Source organism: Schistosoma mansoni (assembly GCF_000237925.1).
Source record: "Schistosoma mansoni, WGS project CABG00000000 data, chromosome W unplaced supercontig 0231, strain Puerto Rico, whole genome shotgun sequence".
Classification (NCBI taxonomy): Eukaryota; Metazoa; Platyhelminthes; class Trematoda; order Strigeidida; family Schistosomatidae; genus Schistosoma; species Schistosoma mansoni.
Genome location: NW_017386023.1, coordinates 2,389 through 24,457, shown reverse-complemented (window position 1 = coordinate 24,457; position 22,069 = coordinate 2,389). Strand labels below are relative to the sequence as shown.

At 34.7% G+C, this 22,069-nt stretch overlaps 1 protein-coding gene across 1 annotated transcript in view; it reads left to right on the top strand.

The window, feature by feature from the left end:
• Nucleotides 1-21,838, top strand: part of Smp_168650 (calponin homolog, putative) — a gene marked incomplete at both ends in the record, with an annotated part of 75,532 nt that extends 53,694 nt beyond the window's left edge. The window contains 7 exons of the mRNA XM_018790948.1: nucleotides 2,677-2,916; nucleotides 5,134-5,451; nucleotides 8,669-9,037; nucleotides 12,109-12,353; nucleotides 16,576-16,868; nucleotides 18,113-18,312; nucleotides 19,385-21,838. Coding sequence (XP_018645826.1) covers nucleotides 2,677-2,916; nucleotides 5,134-5,451; nucleotides 8,669-9,037; nucleotides 12,109-12,353; nucleotides 16,576-16,868; nucleotides 18,113-18,312; nucleotides 19,385-21,838 — 4,119 coding nt within the window. The remainder of the gene's footprint in view (nucleotides 1-2,676; nucleotides 2,917-5,133; nucleotides 5,452-8,668; nucleotides 9,038-12,108; nucleotides 12,354-16,575; nucleotides 16,869-18,112; nucleotides 18,313-19,384) is intronic.
• Nucleotides 21,839-22,069: the final 231 nt, after the last annotated feature.

The window sequence follows — 22,069 nt, the reverse complement described above, 5'->3', positions numbered from 1 at the left end:
TGATGAACCGACTGTAGAACGCCGCCCTTCCCAGGAACTGTCTCAATTTCCTTTTCGAATTCGGTACTGCAACGTTCTTTATAGTCAGAATTTTCTCCGGCAGTGGTTTTATTTCTCCATTTCCCACTTTATGCCCCAACAACGTGATGCTACTTTTCGCCATCTGTGACTTGTCCTTATTAATTCGAAGTCCGAATTCTTCAATTCGCTTTAAGACCGCTTCCACATGCTTGACATGATCTGTTTCTGTCTGGCTGTATACAACTACATCGTCGCCATACACTTCGACAATTATCTAGATCCCTGAGCAGTAGCGACATTAATCTTCTGAACGTAAATAGTGCACCCGCCAATCCAAACGGCATTCGTCTAAATTGATATTGTTTATCACGTATGGTAAATGCTGTTTTGCTTCGATCGCTCTCTTTTATAGGCAGCTGCCAATAACCTGACCGCAAATCCAACACTGTAAACACTGTGGCATTCTGCAGCCGATCTAATGTTTCCACTACTGTTGGCATTGCACACGGCTTTAGTTCTGTTATATTATTCAGTTCTCTAAAATCAACACAAAAACTATATTTCCCATTCGGTTTCTTTACCAAGAGTACCGGTGAGCTATATGGGCTGTCCGCCTCCTCAATTATTCCTTCTTTCAGCATCTCTTGGACCTGTCGATTTACTTCAGCCTCTAAGTGCACAGGGACACGACGTGTTGTGAATATACTTCCTCCATCGTTCTTTATCGGGATTTCGTGCTTTACTTTGTCGCAAAATCCGTACGGTTCTCCTTCTCCAGTGAACAGCTTCGCATACTTTTTGCACAACTCGGTGATGTTTGGTTTCTTCGTCGGGACGGCTGTTGCCACTCTAACCTCAGCCACCTCGCTACTTTCATGTATTGGGAATGAACCGTACTTCGTGACCACCTTACCGCTTCTTAGGTCAACTATGGCTTTTACTTCTCTTAGGAAATCTGCTCCTAATATTGGTCTCGACAGGTTTGCGGTTACCACGAACGGGAAACTTATCGCCGAACCATCCACTTTTACGATACTGTTAGCCACGCCTAATACCTCTAACATATGCCCTCCTATAGTGTGGACTGCGACTTTACACGGCTTGAATCTCTTACATTGCTCTTTACCTATTAACGAAACTGCTGCCCCTGTATCGATTAGGCACACTAAATCTAGTTCATTTACGTTCACTCTTGCATAGACTGCCCCTCTATCTACTAATGCAACAACCCCCAGATCCCTAGAGTAAGAAGGAAACACGTAACGTCTAAAATATCTCCGTTTTCGTCGTGTTGGACAGTTTATCTTCCAGTGTCCTGTCCCTCCACATGCGAAACACTTATCATTCCTTTTACGAATCACTCGTAATGCCGCAATCTCGTGCTGCAGTTCTTCAATCTTCTTCTCAATGCTGCTTATCTCCTGACTTTCGCACGCGACCGGAGCTACTGTTCGTGTCATCAACTGCCGCGTCACCTTTGCAAGCTCACTGATATCCATAGGTTGCGCGGCGTGTACCAGTCTCAGCTGCTGGGAAACGGCAACTGGCACGCTCTCGATAAACTGCGACGCCAACAACTGTGCCTCCGACTCCTCATCCAGATTTGGCAGCGCGCGACGCAGCAACTTGGTAAGCTCGACGGCCAGCACCAGCGGATCACCATCGATCGGCAACTTCGCCACTCGGAACTTCTGCAGTGCTTCTTCTCTGTCCACTGGGCTATCGAACTCCACGATCAACCTCTCCGTGACTGCCTCCCATGTCGTCTTACCGCCCGCACCGTCCAGGCTGTCATATACAGCTTTCGCTCTGCCTCTCAGCAGCGTCCCCAGCACCACCGTCTTCGCCTTCGGCTCCTTCACTCCCACCAGCCCCGCCACGGCTTCGAACTCCTTCAGGAAGCTCATCACATCTCCGTCCTCAAATTCCTTCGGCCATGGGATCTTCATCCTTGGAGGCAGCGACACCAAATGTTGTGAATGAGAACACAGGTGAGGACAACCAACTATGTATTTAGCACAAATTACAACGTTACTTGGTAAAATACAAAAACCATGCTATGATACACTATTTGCAAAATGTTCTTCAATTGCCTCAGGCTTCATTGTTCCTGGATTTTCACACAAATTGCTTTTTATTTCTGTTCTTCTCTTCTTGATCTTCTCAATCTTCTGCTGTCAGATATTCTATTCCTTACTCACCATATATACTACTTATGTTGATATCAGTAGCTCACACCACACTCTTACCGTGCTCATTTCCATCTAAAATACTATTATTCTTCTTAGTGTCGTCACAGTAAACTGTATTACTGTCTGTATATCCAAACTGATCACTTTTCAAAAGAAAATTCAACCTCTATCTTCAGTCAATTCATAGTCGCTTTTATTATGATAGTTTTGGAACGTTAAGGGTTTTACATCATTATGTCATAAAAATAATAATCGAACATGAAAACTCAGTTTCACCGTAGTTAATCAACTCTACTACAATAATACGTTATTGTAGACATAAATTAGATATTTACATACTTCTTGCTGTTTCTGTTTTCATTCTCATTCATTTTGACTTATAAAACTCTCTAAACCAACAAAAGATAGTCTATTTCTTCCAAATAGTATGATTATATATATCTTTTTTCTCTTATTTCAATAGGTTCGTACAGCTAATGGATCTACATTAACTGTTCCTTTGACATGTTTTCTACCATGTTGGCCTTGTAGTGAAGCGATAGATCGAGCTAAACGTATTATTACAACTTTACAACATTTTAAAACATGTTGGTCTGAATTGAATTTACGAATACATGGACATTTACTAACTGTAACAATGTCTCAATTTATTGATGGTGCACCTCTTCAGTATGATATTCCACAACAAATCGACATACGAAAAGTAAGATAGATTATTTTATCTGAATTATCTCATAAAAAAGATTTTGAATAACATCGTTTTGGAGTTGAAACAATTATTTACTGAAATTTTATATTTCATCCTCTTCAATCATTGTTTCTCTGTTTTTTTTATTAATGGGATGGTAGTAGTTGAATTACAGCCATTCATGCACAAGCTCAAACCTCACTATCTCTACTTCAATTTAAAGTGTAATATCATTAGACCCTATAGAATAAGTATGGCTTCTAAACCGATTAAGTGAATTTGTACTTATTAATCAAGTTACATCTGTTAGGAAAAACGCATTAACCCCAGGTTAACTAAATATGTTCATTACTTTGATCATTTCTCGTTCTGATGTGTAAGGAGGTATGTGATAATGTTATTTAAGCTTATATTTCCCTTTAGACGTTTGATGTTACTTGATTTGTTGTCCTCACTTTTAGTTTAATATTTGGACTTCTGTTGAGAATATGAAAGCTCTCCTGAAGTCTCTGTTTTTTATCTCCGTAATTTGTTTGTGGGTTATTTTTGAAGTTTTGTGTATAATTGCCTAAACTATCTAGTTCATGAATATTCCGTTTCGTATTAGAAGAATCTTCCAATCTTTCATAATCGGGAATTACCGTAGGCTATCTCGAAATCGGGCTATTATCTCGCTTACTACTCATTTCTTCCTGAATCTTCTATATTCTACCGAAAAACCTTTTACCTCGTCGTGCGCATCGCGTATGGAGTGTTTTAGTCATTGATAGTTACTCTGATTGATCTCTGAATTGGGTTCAATGCCATTCCTGTCTAGTCCTTTATACTGATTGGATTCTATCGACCAAGTTGTAATTTGGTCAACGAACAATATTTTTTACTACTAATCGTTTGAACTCCTTTAGAGAAATAATAGTGAAAATGCCTTTGTGTGTATATCTGTATGCTCACCTAAAGGTCATGAGATTGATTCCGTTCAAAGTATCGTAGAATCTCAAAATGAAGTCATATTAATTATCTTTTACTCCCCTCTTTGTCAGTAATTCGTTGGTTAGTAAAAACTGCATTCAAAAAAATTATATTTAATTTTAAAAATGGCACTTTTTTAATGAAATGGAAATTTTTTCTAATAATTAAATTAGGTTTATTGAAATTACGGCAATTTACAGGTCGAAAGAAAACATATGTAAATTAGATGTTTTGAACTATTGAATGTCAAGCTGGTTCTTTCCTAAGAATTGATTATAACTCGGACTTTAAATTAATGGATCTCTCTTGGTGACCTTTCACACTTCATTATCATTGTACTCCTTGAATATGCGGACTCTTCGTAATTGACACCTACTTTTATTGGCATACTTTGTACTGTATGCATAATCCCTACTTATTTTATTGCCTTCTCTTGAACCATGAAATCTTTCTTGAAAGTTTCATCACCTTTCTTCTTATTCATATGCAGTTATCACCTAGCTTGGTCAATCCACTGGTTATAAGCTTTTAATTAAAACCTGAGGAAACCTATCTCAAATTAAATCATAAGTACTAGATTATTGTAGAATTACTTCATAATCAGTCTTTGCAATAATATATTACAATAACGAATAAAAATTAAAACATGAATATCACAGCTGGAAAGATATAAGTGTAAATGTGTATGTGAAATATTTTTTCTTTAGATAAAGTTCAAATTCTTTTATTTAAGGCTTTATATTATATGAAAGATAAATGGGTACATACAAAAAAAGCGTTGGGTTAAACATAATCATATGGTACATACTGAATATGAGATATAGGAAACAGGGAAACTATTAAATAACAATAATATGTTATTCATGTGAAGAAACAATGTCTTTAATTTCAAAATAATGAAATATATGAATATCATTATATTAATTGATAATAGAAGCCAATAACAGAATGTAGGTTATTGATATAACTGACTGAATTGATACCATGATAACGAACGAATTACATCAAAATAAAACATGTGAATGATCTATGACAATCGTTTTTACCTTAGTATCTTATCACTCAGTTTCTTCCAATGATGCTTTCATTTCCTTGTTCGTATAATTGTGTTTTAATATGATGAGAATTTTTTAGCCTTTTTTTTCAAAATTGATGTCATTATCTAATGAAAAACTGTAGTGGAAGTTACTGAATTGTCTTCAAAAAATACATTGTATGTGAACGTGTTTATTCTTTTTATATATTGACGTCTTTTTTATTCAGGTAATTTATCGTGATGCTGAACGTTATTGTTTAGAATTACAACTAGCTAATGTACCAGCGACAGAAGTGGAGAAATTTAAACAACATTTTCTTGATTTTCAAAATAGTTGTATTGAACAGATGAATGGTGTTCAAACTATTGATGACAAGAACAGTATTGATAATGAAGATTTATTGATTAAATCATCAGAACTTTATTCAATTATCGATGAACTGAGAACAGTGTTGAGTACGTTGACAGTACGTCTTAGAGAATCGAATTCGATACCCTTACCAGGTAGATCAGTAGATATGGAAGTTCGCATCAGGGATCATAAGGTCAGTCTTCATTTTTACTACTTTCATTAGCTTTAATCATTTATTTAATCTGAAGATTCATGATTACCGTTTTGGTGAATAAATACTGAATAACAAATATCTATGAAGATGGATAGCTTTATCAACTATTAACACAGTAATTATAATTACTCAGTGGTTCCGCTGTGTATGACCAACGCTTCTAAGACAATAGACTATATATTTTCAGCCTATACTTGAACACAATAATCATTAATACAATAGTTAAAGCATTCGGGTTTCGCTCAATAGGTTACTAGATCCAACTTCTCTCTATGTACTTCATTATAGTCAGCTATGTGATATCACTAGTTGGTGTGAACCGCGAAACAAGAAGCCTTAACAAACTACAGAAACTGTTTTTGGGGACGTTATTTCATTTAATTCGAAGCTTGTGAAACTGTAACATTTGCTTTTGCCCCTGGTCTATTCTACATATCATGAGCTTTCGTTTGATGTATGATTCACTGCCATAGCATTTTCTGTTCCAAAGCTATTGTAATTTAGACGTAACCTTTTGTACTCTATTTTCTACTCTAATCCCCCAGTTATGGACATAATTGTATTTTCCTAATTATTGGACGTTGCGGTCAGGTTATTCATCTATGTATTCATGTATCTTTTTACGCTAATCTAAATTCGGAATTCGAGTGCTAGATCGGGATTGGGATAAAGTGATTAGTGTTTCAGTTGTCCTTGTCTCCTCTCTCTCTCTCTCGCGCGCGCGCGCGTGCTTGCCAGCCAATCAGGGATAGGATAGTTTTCGTCTCTCTACCCCCACTTCGAGCTCACACATACTAGCCTCAAGGTTAAGCTAGTCAGCCTATCTCGTCAAGGTCTTAATCTACATTAGAAAAGTTATACTCGGCACCGAAGTGGGTAGACAGATTCAAGGACGTAACACTAGTCATTTCAAAAACATCGTGGTTCCAAGCCGACTATACAAACATGTACTTGGTGAAAAAAGTTAGATGTACTAAACACTTGAACTAAACTAATTTAGATGTAAAATTGTATTAAACCTATTTCATATGACATTTTTTTCTACAAAATAACTGGCCTGTATCTTGTTATAAATATATTTATATTCTTACCTAATTTGTTAAATAGTTGTTATAATTTAAATTTGAAAGCAAAAAATAATCATAATAAAAAGTAGAACTTTAAATAAAATATTTCTCATCATTAGAGTATTTGTGTGTAAAGCAAAATGAAAGAATTTTGATTGTATGTACTTTTCTATTTTGGACTTTTTTTCTTCTCTCCGTGTTATGTGTACTATAAGACACCCTGTTATTTAATGAATTAATTATATATGAATAAATAAGACTCAATTTATTGAGATCATGAGAAAACCCAGGTTAGAAAACCATTGAAAACCAGTATGTATTGAACAGATGTTTTCCCTTAAAATGAAACTTTTCAGAAACACGCATCGATGACCCCATTACGTATTGAATCTAGGACCTGCGTTTTCTCGGTCATCACAATAATACTCCGCAATCTTTACAACTCCATACTGTAAATCCATGTTAAGAAAAAATAACTCTCGTTATGCCGATTTTCAAGCATCTATGAAGTTCCTCTATATCTCTTCTATATTATATTTGAATATTTAAGCAGAGTATTCACTTTATTACATTCTTATTCAATTATCTGCGTGTTTAGATAATGGATTATAGTCGTAGTTTTCATGCAGTAGACTTGATAGCAATCAGTATTCAATTTCTGATTAATTTATGTTTTTTCTTGCATTACACAATTTTGTGTGGGTGAAGGCCGTCTGAACTTACAACCAACTGGTTGGAAGTTCAATAATTTACTCATACATTCAATATTTCACGACTTAATTGATAAATTGTAGATAAGTTATTGAGTTTATGTTTTATATGCACGTGAATTCTCACAAAAATCTCCAAATATTTGAGCAACTGGAAAGAAGATACAATCGATCATTGATATGTTGTTAGCTTTAAATGTGAGGAACATTTAAATGATTGGCTAATTTTTCGTTGGTTAATTATTTAGGTACAGATTCGTATACTGAGTCTCGAGCTACGCCATGGCTGTGTAAGATAATGATAATACCCTGCTACCCAGATTGAAGTAGATGGGATAGAGTTCGAACCTGCAACTTATTGCTGGAAAGTCGAACTTCTTAACCTCTGACATATCCCTTCTGTCAGGTAGAAGAGAGATGTTATTTTAAATGACTTGATCGCAATATCCTCAGATGTATTTCATATTGAGTGGTTAAAGGAGTACGATCTCTTAGGCTATATTGAATTTTTTAAATATATGAACTTCATCTTAAGTAAAGGATTACACAAGATTGGTGTTGTATGATAAATAATTTAAATATAAGATTTAACTAAGGTTGGATAGATTTTCTTTTTCATTACAATGTGAAAAATCCTTCTTCCAAATATTTAACTGTTTTTTTCCCAATATTCATATGGTATAATAGACCTTGATTTGTTGACTCTTACCATATAGAACTTTAAGAAATTTGGAGGTTAAACTTTGTACTACTTATTATTGACGACTAACGTGTTCTAAGATATCTGCTGTTGTTTGTGTATGTGAGAATTAACTTGTCTTATTCATTTCAATTCATCACATGAATCAAATTACCTTATTGCTTTTATGTAAGTACAAATCATGCATGAACGATAGTGAAAAACTAACAGTAATCCGTATTTCATCACTTGTTTCAAGGTAACAACTCCTATATTCTATCCACTGATACATGAGAATACATTGATCATTATATTTTTAATTTCATTCATTTTTAATTATGTTTGCCCAATTGAAATCAAGAACCAAACTTAGACAATTATTGGATTTTAACCGTGCCGGGTGTATGACATTTATTTACTAAAGCATTAAAAGATGATTGGGTAGTACCTCGAAATGTAAAGTATTGGATTCTCACTAACAGTCTAAAGACCGAGCGATTGCCAAGAAACTTGATGGACGTGACTTGTATTCTTTCAGGGATCGTGTGATCACATTTATGACGAGTCCAATATTAGGAAACAGTTTTCCATTCCTACCGATTTTCATCGATTATTTGATTGATTTCAGTTCGTGGCGTAACGTACGACATGCAACAGTCTCCATAAACACCTATTATTATTATTAAATTTGTTTTAACATATAGTTTCACTTCTTTTTTCTAAAAACGATTCTATCATAGGAATGGTCTCATGCTTTAGCTCGTATTCGTGCTCAATGTACAGAATTAGAAGAACATGTCAATGATCAGTTACAATCACGATCATTGAATGAACAAGATACATTGTTGAGTACAAGTCTTTATGCCCTACATAGAGCAGCTAGTGAGCTAGCACTAACTGGTCATGAATTTTCTTGTCGATTAGCTGACGCGGACGCATGGATTGCTCGTTTAGAACAAACTGATCAAATATTAACGGATTGTGAATTATGTCTACTTGGTTGTGCAGTACGTGTACATGGTCTATTACAACTTGATGATTTGAATAGTTCAACTGATCCAGATGGTCTTCGTGTTACAGTGGTGGAAAGAGCTCATCGAGATTTAAAGGTGCCTTTCGTCATAGAATTCTATTGGTATTTTGTGTAGCTATTTTGCAAATGCCCATCACAAAATGTTTCTATTAATTAATAATTGGAACAACATATTTCAGAGAATATTGTTTTCAATTAGATCGTTATCAATCTTTACTCTAATGTACGGTAAAAGTTATTTCGACACATGAAAATATTAGACCAGTCAAACTATAACGGCTGTACTACTAGATAAATCAACCAATTAGTTTGCAAGCATCTCTCATGGTTTGTTGAATCAGTTGAAATTTCATACCCATTTGCGTACTACCACACTTGTTCCTATAGTGGTTACATGCTCGACAGAATCAAAGCACTCAAAGTGATTTGCGTTCAAGTTTCAATCTTGTCCTTGACATATAGTACAAGCTGCAGGGGTTCGAGCTAACAAATGTAGTGTGTATATCTAAAAGGATCTTGCAATACCGCTGTCGCTGTGTTCAGAGAAAATCCAATGAGTGATCTTATTAATTTTTTTCTACCCTGTGTTTCTCTTCACCTTTTTTATGTCTCTTCTTTACTACGTATGTATTGAAACTGAACAATCAATGTGTACTTTTTATTTATTATGATGAATTGTGTAATATATCTAGGGAAGTCCTACTCACTGCCTACTCGCGGCATTACTGTTGCTTACGAAATTAAGAGGACGAAAAGTGAATGTTCAGCCGGGTCGGTGGATACGGAGGATCCACCTAGTAAAGTTGGAAAACCCTGATTCTAAATCAATGGTGCACATGGGCTCCAGGATCCTAAGGAAACAAATGGCGTATGAGCCAATGGTTGGTCACCGTCTGCCATGAGACTGCATCTCTTAAAGTCGCGCACTACCTTTGGGATTGGACCTTTAGGTCGAAGGCTCCGGGTGTGGCCCCTTAAGAAAACCATCTACTTCTGTTTGGGAACACTGGCAGTATCCAAGCCCTCACACAAATCGAATGATTTATGTGGCGCATATCTATTTGGTGTCTCCTTATATCAATGTTTATATTTAAAGCAGTACTCACACAACTAATCAAGGATAGGTTACCGAAGATGGGCTCCTCCGTGTGTGTATACCAATTCAACTGCTCCTGTGGAGCTAGTTACATAGGCCATACTCAGAGGGCTTTATCCTTGCGTATTCGTGAACACGTACCAGCACGGTTGGGAAAAGGAGTCACCAGATCGATTAACGGCACCATGCTTTCTCACTTGGTAGATAGGGAACATCATGTCGAAATAGAGGAAGCCATCTCTGTTTTATATCAAGTTCCGAAAAATCTACTTCAAGGAGCTAGATTACGGTTACTTTACATAGCCGAAGGCATCTGGATCAACTCCAGAAAACTAAATTTATGTATCCAGAAAAGATATACCCAGCCTCTATGTTTACCTTGGCCTACCACTGGATCACAGGATACCTAAACTAAATATTATAAACCTCTTACCCCCCTTAATCTTCACATCCATCATTCCCAATTCGTTTATCGTAATTACCTTGATAACACCCCTCTTATTACGTTCTGTATTCACACAACAATATTATTATTATTACTATTTATCATTATTATCTCGATTGACAAGATGAAATTCTCCTACTATGCATTTTATTCACACGATTTTTGCATTTTCATTTTCGCTATATTACCATTATACTGATTGTGACTGGACCCTTTACTCCAAATCATTTGACCTTTATTAAATGACCTTTCTAATTTACAAATAACACAATTTTTAAGTATATATATCGTAACAGATGTAAACGTTCACCATTTTTAGCATATAATATTGTCAAATTAATTAATACGTACCTCATTTTGGCCTTTATAAAATATCATAATTATGGACTTATAACTGTAGAGCCTGATGATGAAGTTATTGAAAACAATTGTTCGCTCAAACTTTCTTCATTTTTCAATGTTTATGTATTTAAATAAATAAATAATAGCGTCGTTTGTGCAAATACGATCAAGCCTGTTAAATAGGCACCTCACCAAACCCCGTTTGTATTGCACAGGGCGATAACTATAGTAACTAAGGTATTGACCCATCCGCGTCGGTTTTCGAAAAATGGATCGTTTGATTGAGCTATCTTCTCGTCTGCTTAGAAGTACATCTAGGAAGGGAAGTTGGTCGTTCTTCTCCTCTTCACATGAGAAAGTGATGTGGGTTTGGATAGTTTTAAGTTTATTCAATAAGCAGTTTATATCATCCTTTCTTTCACATATAACTAAGATATCGTCCACATATCTCTTATAAAGTGATATGCTTTCGATTAAGTCTGCAGACAGATTTTTCACATGTGCCATAAACACATCTGCTAACAATGGTCCTAACGGACTACCCATAGCAACCCCATCGATCTGGCGAAAGTATTCGCCTTCAAAAGTGAACTGAACTTTATATATAATAAATAATTTTAACCGTTGAGATCATGAGTCGATTGAAGCTAGACCACCGTGGAAAACCTAGATGCACTGGACAGCCGTTTCGTCCTATTATGGGACTCCTCAGCAGTGCGCATCCACGATCCCGCCTCGCGAGATTTGAACTCAGGACCTATCGGTCTCGCGCGCGAACACTTAACCTTTAGTTGAAAACAATACTGTTTGCTGATATGTCGTTCCAATTTGCATGCTGTAATTTTTTAATATTTTACTGTATAATTATTTACGTGAAAACAGTTAATATAATACGATATTATTTAAGTTAATCAAGTACACCAACTCAGCAATTCTACCAGTGAACATAAAATGATCATTTAGTGATGTAATAGGACGTATGAAAAATGCCATATATGAGAATGGTCTTAATTAGTTAAATTACTTCATCGGTTGGAATAGTTTATTATGATTGTAGAGTCATGTTTGTTTTATATGTGTTTGTTGTAACTAGTTCGGGAAATTACTCAAACTGTGGATATATTTATTCCCCCTTTTTATTGATCACACTACGAAGCTGAAATTCAAGAAATAACTATATTTATGGATAACAAATATGTTGACTGTTTTGATTGTTAGATGATTTGCTTAGGGAAACATTTATCTAACTTTATTATTATTTCAGTCGGTAGCTGAGCGTCTTCCTCAAATTCGCTCCGATCTAGATTTACTTGGTCAACAATTAACTAGATTTATGGTTTCCAATGGGGCATTTAACGAAACTCTCCATTATGATACTGCTAACCTATGTCAAAATTCAAACCTGATAAAGATGCATTTATCACCTTGCACTGATAATCACTATTTAGAATCAAATCTTGCTTGTTCTGAACATCGTTTAGCTGAAGCAACTAAAGAAGTTGAACAAGAGTAAGTGAATATTTTTAATTTTCAAATGTTTTTTTTGGGGGTACTAAAATCATTTGTTATGCTATGACATCTTATGGCATTAGATACTAAATTTTATTTGTAATAACCTCAGCAATTGGAATCTAAGTAGTTTCCGGTAATCATGTTGGATTGACGGAATAACAGTAAAACGTTTTTGCCTTCCCTCTTTGGACTCTTTAAACCTGTCTTCCAATAATATTGATACATTTAAAAGTGGTATAATCGGCTTTTATCATTTTAAGATGAATAAAAAAGCAAATGATTTGTGAAGTGATTGCCATTTTAATAACAATGCTCCTCTGTAATCACGCTATCACTAGGTTAGATTTAATTTGGAATCCAGTTTAAGACAAATAACTTGTTTTGCATTACGCTATATCTCTATATAATCCGGCGAAAAAAATTCTGCCTAGACATATTGAGCATATATCTCGATAACATCTAGACTAATCACTACCGTTTTTTAAGTATTCACTGGTATACCTTTCAAAAATTGTCGCTGGGGTTGATGAGAGCAACCGTGGTCGATACAATATTGTCGCTCGGGCCGGTAAGAGCGTTTGATAAATTTAAGGAAATACATACACACATGCAATTGTTATTCTTCCCTCATCTGTACACCAATCAATAAGTCGTAAACTATAACTAATTTTCTCATACCCCCCCATCAACACCATCTGGTTTTTTCGGGAATTAAGTAATCGAAGGTTTTTGATTGGTCTTTTAAGTCAGGAAGAATCAACTTCATTTGTGTGCACATATTTTCTGTCCGTCGAATGATTAGTACGTTTGATAGATATAGAAAACCACTTAATTATTTGAATAAAATCTAGAGCTTATTGTGTTTTGATTGGTTGAATAACTTCTGAAATTTTATTTCCTCAAATTCATTATATTAAAAGGAAGCCTTCTGTACATTTTGCTGACATACATCTGTTATAAAAATTAGTTTATCTATATGTAGATGTAGGCTTGTATGCTAGTTATTTTTTGTGTTTAGAAAAAATTTCATAATTGATAAATCGATCAAATTCAGACTGATCACATTACGCCTATGGTAAGTGGATTAACTCTATCTAATCAAGATGGTCGCCCATATATCTTTTTATCTGGATCAGTTTAGTCAACTATAAGTACACATACAATAGTAAATGTTATCATTGACTATGTAGCTAGCTGCCTACACACCTATTATTTTCACCCTCTTTGTTGTTGGCTAGGTTGTGTTAGAAATAGGCTTAACAGATGAACTGGACCGATAAATTTAGAATATTTAAGGGTTCATAAAATTTATGTCGGTTTATGCTATGTTTGAAGCGATTACGAGTTCACCTAGTCTGCGAACGGAACAAAAACTTGTGATCAATGACCAATAAGCTAGCTATTCTGTTGCGTCCCAGCCCCGCTAACTAGAGAGAGAAGTGGAAGTCCGAACGGGGAATAGATATACTCCTCTAGTGGCCAGAAGCACAAGCGGTTCAACAGGCACGAATTATACGTATATTTACAACATAAAACTGTCCTTGGGAAGCGTTACAAAATAGCGTATTAAAAGACAATGAACCAATAGCGTTTAAAATTTTCCCAAGTGGGAAATACGACATGAAGGTAGGTGAAAAGAGCGCTTTTGGCCCAAAAACGAAGAAATCCAAAATTTCAAAATAAAATTACAAAAATAAGGTATTTACCAAGTGAGTTCTGCGGATCTAACATCCCCAACAGTTTATTAGCATGTAAATTAGATTACAGACAAAATTTAAATATTCACAGTTCGATTTGTATTACTGAAGGAACATTTCCTCTTTTGTTAGTGGAGGAGATTTCAGTTTATCAATAGAAAGCAGTAATATATTGACCGTACACCGTACATCAACTACGTTGGTATAATTCTAAATATATAAAGTTAATAGATAACAGAAATATTTTAATCGTAACACTTTAAAATTAAGAATATTTTTTTGTTAGAACAGTGATAGAATTCAGCCTTGGTTAACAAATATTTCTAAAATTAATAAGGCTCATAAATATGTTAGATATGCCTTAAATACTGCATATCTCTAGACCTAATACTAGCTGATATAGGAGAAAGTCGGTAAAAACTTAGGCATAGTGGTTAACCCAGGACATAGTATTAAACCATGAGATCATTGGCTGTTGAAATACGCAATGTGATGCTATACAAACTGGAACGTTGGGGTTTGTGTAGTTAATAGTGATCAGTGTCTTGAGACCTTAGGTGATATTGCTGAAAATTGGTTGTAAAAGTGTAGATATATTCATTCTTTGTCTTATCCTAAATCTTGAACTTCAATATTATTTCATAATATTTATTGTCTTATTTTATTCCTATCTTCAAAACATATTTGCTATCTTTGATCTCTCTTATTATCATTGTTATTAAAACTATTTGAATTCATTTTCTATTCATCTTGTTCAGTTAATCTCACTGAGCTAATTTGATATGGTAATTCAGATGGATGTATATATACACGAGATCCTCCATTGTTTATGAACTGACTAATGACTGTTACTAGGATCATATTTAAGGGGAAATTACACTTAATAAATTATTTAGTTGATATGTGTGAAATAAATATTCGTCTCTCCGTAAAATAAATTTATATTTCGAAGTAGAGATATGTGATAGATAACAGTGGAATCTTCTTGAAATCCTTGTGAGTTAGTTGCAGTATCGATGCAATCCTCACAGGATGCACATATACCAAAATAGACTGATTAATTGCAATCTTAAACATTATTGAGGAGATCCAAGCAACTAGTATATATGAATTAAATTTATTTATTGTTTCTGACTGAGGTGAAAACATGATTAGTCAACTATGAACATGGAAAGCAGCTCCTTAGAATTACTTCGACATAATTTTTAAAGAAACCCAACGATTACAATGCAACAAACAGTAATATCTTTAGAATTAGTTCTTAACCTGTTGATCGCGAGCCAAGCCCTAATATGGAATCCTGAAGGGAAAAAGAAAAGAAAGACCGATGAACACATTACATCGGGAATTAAAGACAGACATCAAAAGAATGAGTAACAATTTAAAACAATTGGAAAGGATTGTCCAGGATAGAGTTGAACGAGGAATTGTAGTGGGTAGCATATGCTAATCCACGAGGGGTAACAGACATAAGGTAGTGAGTAAGTAAATAAGTATAAGAGTACTATGGAAAAAGAAACCAAATCATTATTATCTAAGCATTGATAAACTTGTAAAAATATAATTAAAACATTCATAATGAGATTTCAACTTCATTGTTTCTTATTTAACAATAGATTTCATTGTTATTGAAGAAAAGGATATGTGACATTTTTTGTAACACAATTACATTTCCTATCACTTGAGAAATAAATCACAATAAGAATAATAACTTTCTCTGTTATTTGTAACAAAATTTATTCACTACTTATTATTAGTTATTAGTATATGGAGGGGGAGAGGGGGAGTCCTGGAGATTGTTGAATTTCATTGTTTTCACATTGAAAACTAGCTATTCAAATCATTTCCTGGTTTTCAATGGTCGTTTAACTAGGATCAGTTTGTTATGTAAACTACAAAAGTTTTAGTAAATTGACAATAATCTTTTTGGTTGGTTAGTTATCAAAATCCGCTATTAATGCATATTCTGTTTGTTGAATCGGTCGGTATATATTATATACTATATTATTATTATTACTGCTATAAGGCATTCATAATTACTGGAATAAGTGTCCAAATTGTAGTTCAAAAAATTCTAAGATTATATCGTTGATCTAGCAACTTACGTCCTAATTTAAGTACACCAATACTAGCAGTAGACAGAACCGTAATGCTTCTTGACTAATAACCGGCATTCGCCTTTCACCTTAAGCAAAATAAGCGTCCATAGGCTTGAAAGTGACAGTCTCGCTACGTTTATCTCTGGAACAGTTGTTTTTGTCATTGAAATGACGCTGTCCATCTGTCTGACCACAAAATTTACAATGAAAATGTTTGTAATCTATATAGTTTTATTTAATGAATTAGTAGTTGAGGCTAGAATGGAAAACAGAGCATTCGATTATTATCAGATAACCTGGTATGAGTACACAATTTTTTGTTAGACACATCAAACCAAGGTCGTGTGAAGATGTCTTCTTATCGGATTTTTGAAAAATAAAATTTTGTGTTTTTTTCTTTGAATTTTGTTTTCGTATTAACAGACTCAAAGCATTCGGTGAATCACTGGTCTGTTTCTCAAATTATCAAAAGTTGTCCAATCAACTTATTGTGTGGTCAAGTGAATTCTCTTCTCGTATGCGATTATTTGGTGAAACGGCTCAGTCTTTAGGATTAAAATCATCCAATACAAATATGATTACTGTACAAAACCCTAGTTTATTAAAAGAAATTCTTAAACAATCCGATGATTTATTAACTGATTTACAAGTTAATTCAGATGTTATAGAACAATTGAATAAAGAAGTAGCTCACTTAATATCTTTATTAACTGTAAGTAATTTTGAATCGTTTTTTCTCATAATTATGACCAATACTCAAGAAAATGCTCATTGTTTAATCAGGTTTATATATGTACTCCTGTACTAGAAAACATCGCCCGTCTAGGTAGGAGATGGATAAGTATACGTAACACGTATACCAACCACCTTACTTGATGAAGATTTATTACCTAACCAATCGATTAGCAAACTTTACCCAATACCCTATCCCTAACCCAGGTATCGCTTGCCTGGTGGTTCCAAAATACACGAGCACTGCTTCGAAGACACCTATGATCGAATACCAGTAACTTACGAATATCCCGTACTCGTAATGGCCATGCTTTACAGGTATGAATTAGGATGGAGTAAAGTGATGCTCAGTAAACTTGTCCTTTTGTTGACAGACGAATATCTCACCTACGGCGCAAGAGACACAAGTCGTTAAAAGCTAATCGAGCCTTCTGAATATGTATCAAGATTTCATCAGAGATCAAGTCATCAGTACCGATGAGACTCCCAAGATAAGTAAAGTGGTCGATACTGTCAACTACTTCACTACCTATCATTGATCCAGGAGATGACCCAAGCCAATCCTGAAGTAACATTTTGCATTTGGAGGAAGAGGACCGTATCTCAGACATTGTATTGTTGTTAAAGGTGGTCAGAAAGCTTAGTAGTTGTAGGATATTATTTCTGTTTTAAACTTTATTTAAATTTCCAACCAGTAAGATTATTCCTTCAACTCGTTTACTGTTTGGCTTAGCTGTGTAGGTAGATGCAGACTACCAGATTGTAGTCCACTTGATTATCATAACTAATAGTTCGAAATGTTGGCTAATATAGCTCATACTCGTTTATTCATTCACTCTTTGTTTTCGTTTAGATGCTAAGCTTCTCAATTATCTTAAAAAATTTTACCCCAGTAATCCATATTTTTTCTGCATCAGTCATCTTTTATGATTAATCTTTTCTATTACACCTAATACTGTTATTACTTACGCTACTCTACCATTCCTCTGTTCTGATTTCGTGTGGCAACTTACACGAATACATATATGTATTATGTTGTATACTGCGTTTGATTGACCGACTGATCAGTCCTCAATCATCAATATTAAATTCATGTCTCTTTGAATCATTCTACTAATCATCATTATCCCTGCTTACAAACTATTACTTTAAAATTCATCACTATTTCGACCAAAAAAGGGTCTTCCCATTAATTTCCTCTTTTTTATATATAATGTCTGAATTATAGGATTATGCTCAACATACTCAAATTATCGTGAATTAGTTGAGCGTGTATTTCAGAAAGCTGGTGGTTCACGAGATTATCAATGGTCACCAGGATATGGTTTATTTGATATGGGTAAAGTATTACAAACAACTGATCAATTGAATGAACAATTTAATACACATTCTCGTCGTATATATGATATAGTCAACTGTTTAAATCGGGTAATTTTTCTGTTCGAATAATAATAATAATAATAATAATAATAATTTGATCAGAATAGTTAGTACATATTTTGTTGTTCTAAATAAAATTACAATATTTTTTGGCTATCCACTCACCTTTACCCTATTTTTTTAAAAGTATGTTTATTAAATGCTATTTATGATTTCACAAGCCTGTCATCAATAACATTATACGGAAACTCGTGTGAATATGTATTAACTCACATTGGTGTATTTCATGTCGCAAACCTGAAAGGACGAAAAGTGGACGTTCGTCACGTCAATCGTATTAGTGGATACGGAGCGTTCACCTAGTTGAGTCGGAAAACTCTGATTTCAAACGAATGGTATACATAGGCTCTAGGATCCCGAGGGAACAAATGGCGTATAGACCTGTTTTTGGTCATTGTCTGCCATGGAGTAACAGCTCCTGACGTTGCTCCCTTGTCCTATAGATTAGACGTTTAGGTCATAGTCTTTGAATGTGGGTCCTGAAGAAAAACACCTGGTTCGGTTTGGACTCGCGGATAGTATTCTAGCTTTCATACAAGTATTTTTATATGACGCACACTGTTTTTGGTGCCCAGTTGTACCAGATTTTATGTGAGTTGAATAAATAAACTTCATATCACCATAGACAATAAAACAACTAACTGTTAAGACCTTTATGTTAAAGTCTCACTGTATATACTTCAGTTCGAACATCTGAGTAGTGTCACTAGTCTTCATATACAAGTAGTGTGGATGACAGCTAAATTCACAAACTTTCATTAGTGAATTAGATTCTCCAACAATATTCAATTAGTCATCTTTCGTAAGGTGCTTTTAGATATCTTTTACCTTAAAACACCAGACTTTTTATTCCCATCTTACTGAAATAACACACATATGACCTTTTCGTTGTACGTCTGACTGTTTATATATACTGAGAATGAGAAAGCTTTTGCGCGTAGAGAAGACAGATCGATACTTGAGAAAATTCAAGCCATGAAGAATTCAAGTCTGTTATTAGTAAATGATGGATATACTTTTCTTTTCATATAATCCCTCTTATTATTATTTTTCCCATCAGCTTCTGCGATCCGAAGAACCTATCTCTATGAATTTATCTGGTCCAATTTTTGTAAAGCCTTATCGTGAACTATACATAGGCAAATGGCCAAATGAATTAAACAGTCGTCTAAAAGAAACTGAACCATCTTTTTCTCCCTTGGTATCACGATCAAAGTATCAAGAAAATGGAAAAGACCACACATTACCATTGAAAGTTTCAAATAATTCAAAAGATAAAAATCACTCAGATTTATCGTATTTTAATCAACTAATTGGGGAAAAAGGACTCAAATATAGTGTATGTCTTAATGATGTGCGAAGTCAACCGGTGTGTTTACTCCCAACTGGTTGGGAAGCAGCTACATTGAGTGCAATATCCAAAGCACATGAATTATATGGACAAAAGCTTTTTCCGACTACTGGTGCATGGTTTGTGACTAATTTAGCTGGTGAGAATGAAACATATGCACTTGGTGAAACTATTTGCGTAGGAGATGCACTACGATGTGGATTAATTGATTTAGTTGGGCATAATTGTCATCAAAATCGAAGTTCACTTTCCATTTCCTGGTCTGAAGCAATTGAGTGTGGCTGGTTAACTGCTTATACTATTCAGGCTTTAAATAGAAATATAAAAATTGGTGATTATAGTGCATCTGTAACAGATTTTCTGACTAGTCCTTCACGTAGCCCTGTCGATCGTCATATCGACTCAAAGACTGGTGTGGTCATGCCATATGGTAAAAAAATTATTGATTTATACTCAGATGGATTCATAAATGATGCAGATTTTCATCATTTAGCTTCTATTCTATCTAGTGGCATGTGTGTAGAATTTCGAGATTGTCACTTGACATGGTATGAGGCCCTAAACATTAGTCAAACAGATATATCTTGGAAACCTTGTCTCTCTGATTGGTTATCTGCTGGTGCGTACAATCCAAATACACGACGTTTACGTGTCAGTTTACTGAAGTCTGGAAAAGGCAATAGCAAAAGTAAATCATCGAATAATTCATTAGTGTTCGCTGAAAATGAATTAACAATCAGAGATGCAATTAAAAATGGACTTCTGGACAATACTGTCCCAGAAGTTATTGTCCCTGTTGAAAACCAGGTGGGTGGTAACCATGCTACCTCTTATCGACGTGTCAGTCTGTCTGAAGCTGTTCAAATAGGTCTTGTTGATGATGTGTCTGGTTATTGGCTCGGATCAAGTTCATCTTCCAGTCGAACGAAAGTTGGCGTGGAAGTGGCTCAAGCTGCTGGCTTATTAACTAAAGCTCCTTGTCTAGCTGAAATAGTCTTATCTGGACTTATATCGTTTACTGCTCCGAACATGAGCGAAATACATCCTAAAAGCAATGTGGGTATTCTTGATGCCCACACTGGTCAATATGTATTGTTTCCAGAGGCAATTAAACGTGGATTGATAGTTGGAAATCAACCAGCCATAATTCTTATGCAATCCCATCCCAATCAAGTATTGACTTTAGCCGAAGCTCTGAATACAAATCTAATCACGCCGTCCGGATTTATAATTTTGGAAAATAAACCTATGAATTTGTGGGATGCGGTTAACAATAATTATATCCGACTTATATATACTAAATCGTATCCACCACCTGTAGGTTTATTATTGGGTGCTAAGGAATCAAATCAGACGCATTGTCAACATCCTATATTACAAGCTATTCTTACAGGATTAATTGATTCGTCGAAGGAGGAGATAGTTCTCTCTAGCACAGACCCACATCAACATGGTACAAGCTCTTCACAACAACGTATCTCTTTAAGAAAGTCAGCTAAGCATTCAGCATTATGTGATTTACACTCTATACAGTTATTAACTCAAGGATGTGGATTATTTAATGAAGACGGTCATGAGCTAACTGGTCTGGACGCACTTAACTCTGGCTGGTTAAAACCATGTAATGATTTTCAAATTGGTTCAACCATAACATATGGACAAATAACAGATCCTATTAATGGGTCGTCTATGATATTGTCACCAAATATGAAGGCAATGAAAAATATTGATATATCACCAGTTGGTGCTCAACTACTGTTAGGCTTATCTATTAATCGTCCTTCTTTGGCTTATTTAGTTAATCAACGTTTTATAACACGTTTAGCATGGCTTGGTCCAGGTTTACATAATGATAATTTAATAAATAAAACACTGAATGATTCATGGTTTACACATAGTTGTCGATCTGATGATATATTAGCTGTTATAGATCCTATTAGTAGACGCAAGATCACACAATCAGAAGCGATTCGTCGTCATCTACTGGACATGGAAACTGGCACATTCCGAGATCCTGTTCATAATCAAATCTATCCAATTAGTGAAGCAATAGAAAGAGGATATATTTTAGTGAAAGAAAAATCTCTTATAGTAAGCTATAACTTTTATGCGTTTTTTTTGTTAACACATGTCAGTTTATTTCATTTCAAGTTATCCATTTAAAATAGATTTGCTTAGAAATCAATAATAATTGAAATAATTTTCTTATATTTTGCAGTAAAAATCTAATTGATTGATAGATTGTTATTCCATTGACACAAACTATCATCAAAATATAAAGGTTTAAGATATTTTTCGCAGGGTAAATTATCTTCCATGTTTAATCTGATTCACACGCAAAAAAAGTACTTTAAAAAAAACTACTAGACACTGTTTGGATCGTTGATTAGGGTC